Source organism: Poromitra crassiceps (genome assembly GCF_964638095.1).
Source record: "Poromitra crassiceps genome assembly, chromosome: 9".
Classification (NCBI taxonomy): Eukaryota; Metazoa; Chordata; class Actinopteri; order Beryciformes; family Melamphaidae; genus Poromitra; species Poromitra crassiceps.
Genome location: NC_139630.1, coordinates 7,976,437 through 7,986,308, shown reverse-complemented (window position 1 = coordinate 7,986,308; position 9,872 = coordinate 7,976,437). Strand labels below are relative to the sequence as shown.

Below are 9,872 nucleotides of genomic sequence, written 5' to 3'. Positions count from 1 at the left end.
CCTCGTATCTCTATGGAGCTGATGTCCTGCAAGAATGAAGCGTTGTCTCACTTATATACAGTAACTAAGCATACAGTGGACCTGACCCATGAATCCTATTACAGCACCAACCGGTTCACCAAGAAGTTCCAAGGAAGCCGGATGGGATACATTTCCATCCGGCTCTCCATCAGGTCAATCATTTTAAAGGATGGCTTTGCCGATGATCAACCCACTTTGTATCATTATAATGTTGTGGGAGAAATCCAACTCCATTTGTCCGGCTTGCAGAAACTCCACCCCCGCCAGCTGCAAGTCATTAGTTTTTTAGGGTTAGGGTTAGTGTTAGTTTAGTTTATTAGTTTATTTGCCACATATGACACAATATCACATTAATCCCCATATGGGAAGAGATGCATTGTAACAGATTAAACGATAATTCAGCTTTTTTACAACCTGGACCTTATTTCCAGTTTTAATTATGATTTTATTTTTAATTTCTTTAATTTTTTTAATATATATAGAACAATATACAAACAAGACAAGCAGGCTCAGGCACAGGAAAAGAAAGGTAAAAAACATACATAGATCATTGACCAACCATGGAGCAAAAAAACAATTGAAACAAATTAGCATGTGGACAGAAACATCTGGAAGACTCAAAACACCCCTAACTTGTTTTAGGTTTTTCATGACAAAACTAAAATTTAAAAGGTCCCAGGTTTCTCTAACTTAGCAAATAGCATGGCTGTCAAGTAAGAGTTGACAATGAGGCTGGCTGGCCTCCATTTTCAGCCACAGGGGAGCCCCGGAAATTAAATTACCCGGAGTCCCTTCCCGCCAGTACATCAGAGCCCTAATGTTGGCAGCCCAGTACTGCCTAAATACTGGTAAGGCCAGTCCTCCCTCAGACTTGGGTTTTTGCAAGTGAATTTTTGAAATTCTGTGGTTATACATACATACATACTTCCAGATGTAGGACAGAATCACAGTCTAATTTCTTGAAAAACACTGATGTGAGAAAGATGGGAAGATTTTGACAAAGATAAAGGAACCTAGGAAAGGAAAACCATCTTGATTTTATACGGCCAATCATGGAGAGGGGCAGGGTCCTCCAGTTATCTATACACTGTTTAAGTCTTGAAACAAAGTCAGCAAAGTTCAATTTAAATATTAGTTTAGGATCTCTGGGTATGGTCAGGCCAAGATAGGTGAGGCGGTCCCTTGCCAGTTTGAATGGGAGATGTTCTAGTAAACCAGGAGTGAAGACAACAGAAAGAGGCATAAAGTTACTCTTTGTCCAGTTAATTGTGTATCCAGACAGCTTACCGAAGGAGGTGATTAATTCTATGAGAGGGGGGATCGATTGTTCCGAGTTATGTAGCTAATAGTATTACGTCGTCGGCATACAAACTGATACGGGTCTCAATACCTCCGACCTTCAGACCTGGAATACCTGGGTGACCACGTATTTTTAATGCAAGGGGCTCGAGCGCAACAGTGAAGAGGGCCGGCGAAAGAGGGCAGCCCTGCTGGACAGAGCGAAGTAATGGAAACCTGGCTGACTTATAACCATTGGTTATAAGTCAACTGCTCCCCCATTAGGGTCTGGGGGGAGGAGCTAACCTCTCCCAGACCCTAACCCTAAACCTAACCTCTCCCACCCCCCACACCTAAACCTAATCTCCCCCAGACCCTAACCCCTCCCACCCCCCATGCCTAAACCTAACCTCCCCCAGACCCTAACCCTAAACGTAACCTCTCCCACCCCCCACGCCTAAACCTAACCTCCCCCCAGACCCTAATGGGGGAGCAGTTGACTAATGGGGGAGCAGTTGCCATGAGCGTCAAAGATGACTTCCATGGGTTTACATTGAGTTTAGTCGGATAGCCCAAGTCGTTTCATGGGTCGCTCAAGGGTACCGTGTTAGTAACAAGCGACGCACAAGGGACGGGACAAAGCGTCAATATGCTACGCGCTCGGAGTGAGAACCTGTTGGTACAGTATGTATGTAGTATGTACTGTATGGGCATGTAGTATATATGCCTATATTTCTTATCTTTCTTTGGGTTCCTCCCTTTTTGATGTTTTTGTATCCTCTCCCCCCCCCCCCTTTCTCATGTCTATGTGAACTTGTTTCTCATGTTGGGGGGTGGGGTGTTGTTACGGCTGTGCCGTTTCTTTTATTGTGTTGCTGTTGTCCTGGTTGCTCTTTGACTGTCTTTCTACAGAGTCCTTTCTGATTGGTCGGCTTGGGGAGAAGATTGGTGATTGGGAACTGCTGTGATGGGGCTGTTGCAGATTGGCAGCTGATTGACACAGACCCTTCATATGCTCCAGTCTGAAGATGGCAGATCAGAGGCAGGCAGTAACTGATCTGTGCAGTGCTGCTCCTCTCATCCTCTCACTCCTCCAGAACCTCTGTTTTGTGAACTGTTTAGTATTGGTTTAGTTTTGTTACCTCTGGTGTTGTGTGTATTTTAGTGCTGGACTCAGCCATTTGTATTAGCTGCTGCTTTCTTCCAGCTTTGGCTGCCAACTCTCACCAGGCTTCGGCCTAGGCTTTAGCTTAGCATGACAATGTTAGCTTTGAGTGTAGTGAGTCCAGTACCTTTGTTGATTGTTGTGTTGTGTGACCAATAAATCACACTTACTTTTCATGGTTGTCCTTGTATACTTTATGTTGTGACCTAGACCCCTAGACTGGGTCATAACATGTGGGGGCTCATCTAAACATTCATTGAGAGCTCGTTTATTCGCTTCTGTTTCTGCTTTGTTTCTCCATTTTGTTCAGTTTGCTGAAGTGGTGACTCTGGTGTTTTGCCCCATCAAGTGTAAGTATCTTTGCTTGGCAGTTTTGATAGTTGTGTGTTTTGATAGTTTTGTGTGTTTTCCAGATGCACCTGTGAGCTTGTGTGTTAGTCTGTGTTGGTGACCGTTCGGCTGCGGCATCTTGGTCATGACACTGGGCGTCGGGAGCTCGGGCATGCTGGTGTTTGATTTTTGTGTTCATATGAATTTTTTGCTTTGAAAGCCCAACCTTGTGGTGGGTGTAATCAAAGCAGAGTTGTTGGTTGCTGTGGTGGGAAAGATGGATGCACTCCAGCATTTGTTATCAGGGCAGTGAGTCTGGCATTTCAGTTGTGGGAGGGGTGGTTGAGGCTGCCCATTCCACACCATGGACTGCTGGTGGACAGGTGGAGACAGTGGTGACATCAGCTGCCTTCCACTCAAGTCCACACTAATCCGGTGACTCAAAGGGAGGCTGGGGTTGAGCGAAGAGCACCTGGGACTCGCCCTCCACGTGAGAGGTGGAGCTGGAAGCGAGGGACCGTGAGATGGCTGAGACTGATTAACTCAGTATCTCCATGTCCAGAAAACGATGCTGGAAAAGGAGTCTGCTCAAACTATGTCTGCCCCGGTGAGTTTACGCATTCCCACCCTGCATACTGATTACTTTGTCAGTGGACAAGTGCTTTGGTTTATTCTAGTAGTCGTCGCAATATTTGATATTCGTTCTTGTGTTAGCTGTCAATATTAAATCTGCCAACCAAAAGTACAAAAGTTCGTGTGCTAAACCTGTTTTGTTTTTGGAGGAGTTTCTGTCTTTGTAGCCTCCTAACCCCAAGGTGGTGAGTACTATTGTGTTTTCTAGGCCTGGGTTTTACTTTTACTGGCGTCGGCCCCGAAGGGGGCACTCTGAGATATTAGCTGGGCGATTACGCTAGCTAGGTGAGCTCGCCCCGCACGTTGTGTGGGCCGCTTCTCTCAGTACTTACGCCATCTTAGCCAGCTTGCTTGTCTGCTAAGTGTTGCTTGCCTCGTGCAAATAGCATCTACTAGATTGTAACTCCCTCTGAGGAGTTTCTTCTGAGATTGACTAGCTTCGCGGGCCGCTGGCCTCTGCTTGCGGTCACGCTTGCTTCCCCGTGTTACTCAGGGTGGAGACTTGCTGCACCGGCTTGTGCGCAGGCTTGTGTTAGCGCACGCTTGTCTCTCAGTGCTTATGCTAGCTTAGCTAGTGGCTTCCACGCCTGTTCTCTCGGGTTAACAGGTTGTGGGTATTGGTGCCTCCCCTTCGGGATGGGCTATTGCCGCTTACGTTACCATTGCACGCGCACGTTCGCTAGCCTCCGGGTTGCTTACTGTCCAGCCTGTGCTTCTTGCTAGCCTGCTAGCTTGCTTAAGCAGTACTCCCGCTAATAGGGTGCGCCCTGCGGGAGCTTGCTATTAGTGATTAGCTTCCTGCTTCCTCTTGCTACTGAGCAGGGAAAGTCAGGGAGGGGATGGGCCGTGTAGCTGGCGTGCACCCGTGCAGTTAGTATCTGTGTGCTAAGTACATTGGGCGCGAGCTACCTCCGCTACAATAGACGTACCGCTCCTTGCTGGCGCTACGCGTCCAGCAGGGCTTACAGCTCGCCAAGGTCTGGGCTCATTGCCAGCCTTTGGCTTGTAGCTCTAAGGACAAGCCCACCGCCCTTGGTGCCCAAGGCCCGGGGTGGTTGGGAGCTCTCCATGGGTCGCACTCCCTTGTTGGGGCGCCCCCTGCAAGTGCAGGGAGCCTGGCAGGGGGCACAGCGCACCTTGGTCCATGGCCACGGCCTGGCCTCGGTTGGCAGCGCCCAGGTCAAGCCCACCGGTTGGCTCACCAAGGCTGGGCTTAGTTCCAGCCTGCGGCTTGTAGCTTTAGACCCACCGTCCTCGGTGCCCAAGGCCCGAGTTCGGTCGGGAGCTCGCCCAGGGTCTCATACCCATCATAAAGGCTCGCCTTGGTCCATGGCTACGGCCTGGCCTCGGCTAGAGGCTCCTAGGACAGCCCACCATCAATGGCACCGACTGCTCATTGCTGGTCGGGGGCTCGCCTGGGGGCCGCACTGTCGGACAAGTCCACGTGCGGCCGGTCTCGAGAAAGAACGTTACCTCCGCAGTCCCCCCAGCCTGCGAAAGGCGCACGGCGGGGCGGGGGAGGGGGGGTTACTTCGATACAACAGTGCGTCAGTAGGCGGAGCTTGTGTAAGAAGTTCTCCCCCAGCATGCACAGCTTCTACGGAACTGTCCATGCGGCGGGGGGCGTAGCCTCTCACGTCCCGCCCCCCCATCAGGGCACCGGATCAAAAGGTCCCGGTGTCCGGCAATATGCTCACGACGGGTTCCGCTCCTTTGGCCACAAGAGACCATCTTGTCCAACAGGCTCGATGCCTGGGAGCATCTATGTTCCCCGTCCCCATTACGGCGCACCCTCCAGAGGGGATACGCTCTACAGTTTGCCAGGCCCACACCCACGTTCGACGGGACCCCCGATCTGGCCGTGGAGGGGGAGGCCATGGACATACTCCACAAGGAGGTTATTCGTTCCTCGCCAAAGGGGCGATTCGCTCGGTTCCCAAGGCAGATGTGCGCTTGGGTTTTCTACCACAGGTACTTTATCGTGCCCAAGAAGGACGGCTCCATGCGTCCAAAATTGGACCTTCGGCGTCTCAACAAGACGCTGAGGAAGTCCCGTTCCGAATGCTCTCTTCCCCGCCTGTTCAACGAGTTGAGACAGGGGGATTTCTTACTTCCGGGGATCTGGAAGGCGCGTTCTTCCATGTCCACATGGTCAGGAGACACAGGAAATACCTGAAGTTCTCCTTCCTGGGGAAGGCTTACGAGTTATGTGTCTTGCCATTCGGCATGTCTTTGAGCCCGCGAACCCTCACGGTGTGCGTGGAGACAGCCTTGGCTCCCCTCCGCGCGAGGGGGATCCGCGTCTTCCTATATCTCGACGACGTTCTCTTAGCGGCCGACTCGAGGGTCCGTGCCACGGAACATACCAAGGTGGTGACCGATCACCGGCAAACCTTAGGGTTTTTGGCGAACTGGCAGAAGAGTTGCCTCGTCCCAGCGCAGGCGGCGACCTTCCTGGGGCTCGAGCTAGACTTCCTGCGAGCCTTTCGCCAGAGCGACAGGCTCGCACGGTTCAGACAGCAAGCCAAGGACGTTAGGTCTGTGCCCTCGGTGTCAGTGCATCAGTGCACAGTGATGTTGGGCCTGATGGCCTCAGCACTGCATGTGCTCCCGCTAGGGAGGCTACACATGCTCTCGTGGTCCAAATATGGTTCTCAGGCTTCGCCTGGACTCGGCCGGGGACCGTCATCGCAGGGTTCCTCTGACAGGTCAGGCCTGGCAGGCGCTGGCTATATGGGCGGACCCCCGTTACCTCTCGAGAGGTACTCGGTGGGGCCCTGTCCCGCTCAGGATGGTGATTCGCAAAGACGCCTCCCTCTGGGGAGGGGGTGCGATTTGCGGGCATTTTTCGGCAAACGGCCGGTGGGAGGCTCAGGAGCTTCCTCCACATAAACGTGCTAGAGCTGAAGGCGATTCGCCGGGCTCTGCTTCAGGACAAGCCCACCATCAATGGCGCCGTGGGCCCATTGTTGGTTGGGAGCTCTCTTGGGGACCGCACTGCCGGACAAGTCCGCGTGCGGCCAGACTCGAAAGAGAACGTTGCCTCCGCAGTCCCCCCGGCCTGCGGAGGTAACACTTCCAGCGGCTCACACATGGGCACCATGTGCTGATTCGCTCGGACAATAGGGCAGCGATCGCCCACCTGAACAAACAGGGCGGTGTGCGGTTGGGGGCGCTGAACCATAGCGGGGATTCACCTGTGGGTGTATCCCCGTCTCCTTTCAGTGTCAGCGGTCTATCTGCCGGGACGGCGGAGTTACGACCGGCCTGCTGTCTCGAGGCAATCCCCGTTATACGGAGTGGTGCCTCCACCCTCGGGTGATGGAACAGGTTTGGGCCAGGTTTGGTCGCGCCTGCGTCGATCTCTCGCATCGCGGCGCGCGACACACTGCCCACTGTGGTTCTCGATCCAGGAGGACAGCCCCCATTAGGTCATGACGCGCTAAAAGCGCACGCGTGGCCGAGGGAGGGGCTCTATGCGTTTCCCCCGACCCCCCTGATCCGTCAGGTGTTGGACAGGGTGAGGGAACAGCGCCTCCGGCTCGTTTTAGTCTGTTTTGGCCCAGGCAGACATGGTTTGCGGACCTGGGCCCCGTTCCAATACCCATACTTGTACTTCTTTCTTGTAGTATGTACTGCCGCTGCCCTCACAAAGTATGGATTGTAGTGTGCAGCATGCATGCAAAATGCATACTATTGGGACACACTACATCTGTCGTCACGTGAGCTTCCTGAACTCCGACCTCTTCCTCACTTCCGCCGACGTCCGCAGCGCCACATTTGAGTTTGTTTTTTGTTTTGTTTTGTTTTGTTTTTAATTCAATAAACAAAGTCTGGCAGTAACAAACAGTACATTATACAAAAAATTGAGACTAAACATTTACAAAATTGGAACAGACAATCAAATAAACAAAATAAAATAAATAAAGCAAAAACATTAAGTCAGAGATCTAAACAGGAATCAAGATATGCATGTTTTGGTACACACCATGCTTGTTTGGTTTTAACATATGTGACACCAGCTGGTGTTTTGACCCTCAATTAGGCCTAGGGCATTTTTCTGATTTTTACAGATTCTGAAATGGCAGACTGTAAGCTTTCAAATGATGTGTCACACATTGTAATCTGAAAAAAATTGAAGGAGATATGCTTATTTGATTGTTCACAATCTGGGAAGGTCTGGGGAGAAGAAACCTGAGAAAACCCCTCTCAAAGATTGTGAACTTTTCACACCTGGATGAGCCAGGCAGGGGGGAGTTAACAATGGCTCCTCATTTACATTGACCACTCCCAAACCATTAAGCAGTCAGTCTCTGTCACTAAGAATGACAGATGAGAGAGAGAGAGAGTGCACACAACTGTGGGTAATTTATTTTCACTATTATTCCACTATTATTCCATCCATAAGTAACAGAATAATAGATGGTCATGGGTGTCATACATTTCTGTATTAAAATATCTAAAAGCAAAAATGGGGGTCTGCGGTCTATTTTTAGGTGAAGTTTTGATGTGAAAGTTTGAGAACTATTGACCTTTTCCTTAAAGTTGTAAGCAGAAAACATATACCATTCAGTCAGTGAAAATGTGAAAATAAACTACAAAAATATTATCCTAAAAAGGCATTTATTATAACAAAAGGCATTTAATATAAAACCAATATTCAGTAATACCAGAGATGCTCACAGGTCATTTTTTGCAAGTCAAAGTCAAGTTTCAAGTCTTTGGTCACAAGTCCAAGTCAAGTCTCAGGTCTTTGGTCACAAGTCCAAGTCAAGTCTCAAGTATCTTATGGATGAGCGTTCTATCATCTGCTGCATGCCATCTGGTCTGCTTAGAACACTGCATAGCTAAAACTAAGGAATTCAAAGCATGTACTGTATTATCCTCACTCCTTTATCTATTAGCATACATTATCAGCATTGATTGGATGACATCAGTATAGATTTCCTTAATGTTAATGCACCAAAAAAAAAGAAAAAAAAGAAGTAAAAAGTAAAAAATTTTACAAACGACAGAACACGACAGGAAGTGCCTTGCTATCCAGGTCGGTTTCGTATGACATTCTTAACTAAACCACCAGTCCTACTTAACTAAAAGTTAAGTAAAAAAATATCAAAAGAACTTTGACTTCAAAAGCTCAAAAACGTTTGTGGCATTGCCAAACCCCCCCGGAGCAGGGCTGGGTCTTGAATGCTGGTTTTTTCAGGCTGGCTAGCGAGGCCTCCCAGCCTGTAGACATGCAGGTGGAGGGCATGTGATGTCTTGTGCTTCATCAGAACAGAATTCTCTGATCTTCTCAAAAAGATACTTCTGCCTGGCCATGTCCAGTCCAGGCGGAGTCTGTACAGGAAGAGGCTTTAATGGCGGACGGGCATCTACGTTGCGTAGCAGCTGAAACTCCACTGGTTCTGCTTCACAGTGTTTTCTGGCGACAACCACACCAGGCCTCTGCGCATCAAAGCTGTAAAAGAAAGAAATGGCACATTTAAAATCTTAATAAAATAAAATAAAATAAAATAAAATGGGAATGATAATTACCTGAAGTGCTGGTAACTCTTTATGTGTGGCAGTTTTCTGAAGTATTGTGTCAGGTGTTCTTGCCAGTCGTAGGTTTTAAAACACACAGTGCCGTTCTCATGTCCGACAAGCTGGGGGATGTTCACATGTGCCACAGGAGAGCTGTCAGTCACAACCTTTTCGATGTCGGCCAAAGTGCACACTTTGCGCTTCCTGAAACACTGCTTGACCAGTCCAAAACACCAGTCGGGGCCAAACTTGGTGTGGCCTACAATCAGGAAGTGAATGCTCAGCTTTAAGTGTTGTTTGTGCATCGTTCTCCATGCGGCGTACCAAAGAACAAAGTTATTTTTGTTCTGCCCACTGCAGTTGTCACAGTGAAGGTCCACATCTTCTTCTCCAACTCCATATTTCTTGAAAAAATGATGCAGGTAATTGATGACTGCATTGCTTCCCTTGCCTGATGCCATGCCCTCATCAATCAGGTAATTCACTTGCTTAGGCATGCCTTCACAGTGGACACCAAAAAGGCCACACTTGCGTGGAGTCAAAAAATAGACAGGCCCAGGCTGTTGTGGATCAGAGGGGTAGTGCACCTGAGAGACGGAGAGATAGGAAAAAGATGAAATACAAACTGTAATCTGTGTGTGTGTGTGTGTGTGTGTGTGTGTGTGTGTGTGTGTGTGTGTGTGTGAGAGAGAGGTGTGATAAGATAAATATGTATTCTCACCTGTTGTGCAAAATCAAAACTGTAGTGCATGGTGATCGGCCTGGTTGCAGGTTTGTTCTTCCCAAATGACAGCTGCAACTCGTCACAGGTCTTTCTACAGGCGGCAGTCATCTCTTGATAAAGTTTTCGCTCCCTTGCAACAGAGTCGAGATGCACTTGCTGCTTCTTGACACTGTCAGATTTCAACTCATCTGGTTT

General features: G+C 49.3%; 1 protein-coding gene across 1 annotated transcript; it reads right to left on the bottom strand.

The window, feature by feature from the left end:
* Positions 1-8,473: 8,473 nt before the first annotated feature.
* On the bottom strand, positions 8,474-9,872 carry LOC310782531 (uncharacterized protein). The gene is made up of 3 exons (XM_083643205.1): positions 9,675-9,872; positions 8,966-9,540; positions 8,474-8,888 (listed from the first exon to the last, which is right to left on the bottom strand). Exons 1-3 carry the CDS (start codon positions 9,783-9,785, stop codon positions 8,639-8,641), a joined length of 936 nt encoding a protein of 311 aa, XP_083499331.1. The 5' UTR covers positions 9,786-9,872; the 3' UTR covers positions 8,474-8,638.

What these genes read in the sequence shown, in the direction of transcription:
- LOC310782531 (XM_083643205.1), bottom strand. Translation starts at nt 9,785, where the DNA reads ATGACTGCCGCCTGTAGAAAGACCTGTGACGAGTTGCAGCTGTCATTT. An exon ending in GTTTTGATTTTGCACAACAG is followed by an intron (nt 9,541 to 9,674) that starts GTGAGAATACAT and finishes TCCGTCTCTCAG; the next exon opens with GTGCACTACCCCTCTGATCC. An exon ending in AAGAGTTACCAGCACTTCAG is followed by an intron (nt 8,889 to 8,965) that starts GTAATTATCATT and finishes TTTCTTTTACAG; the next exon opens with CTTTGATGCGCAGAGGCCTG.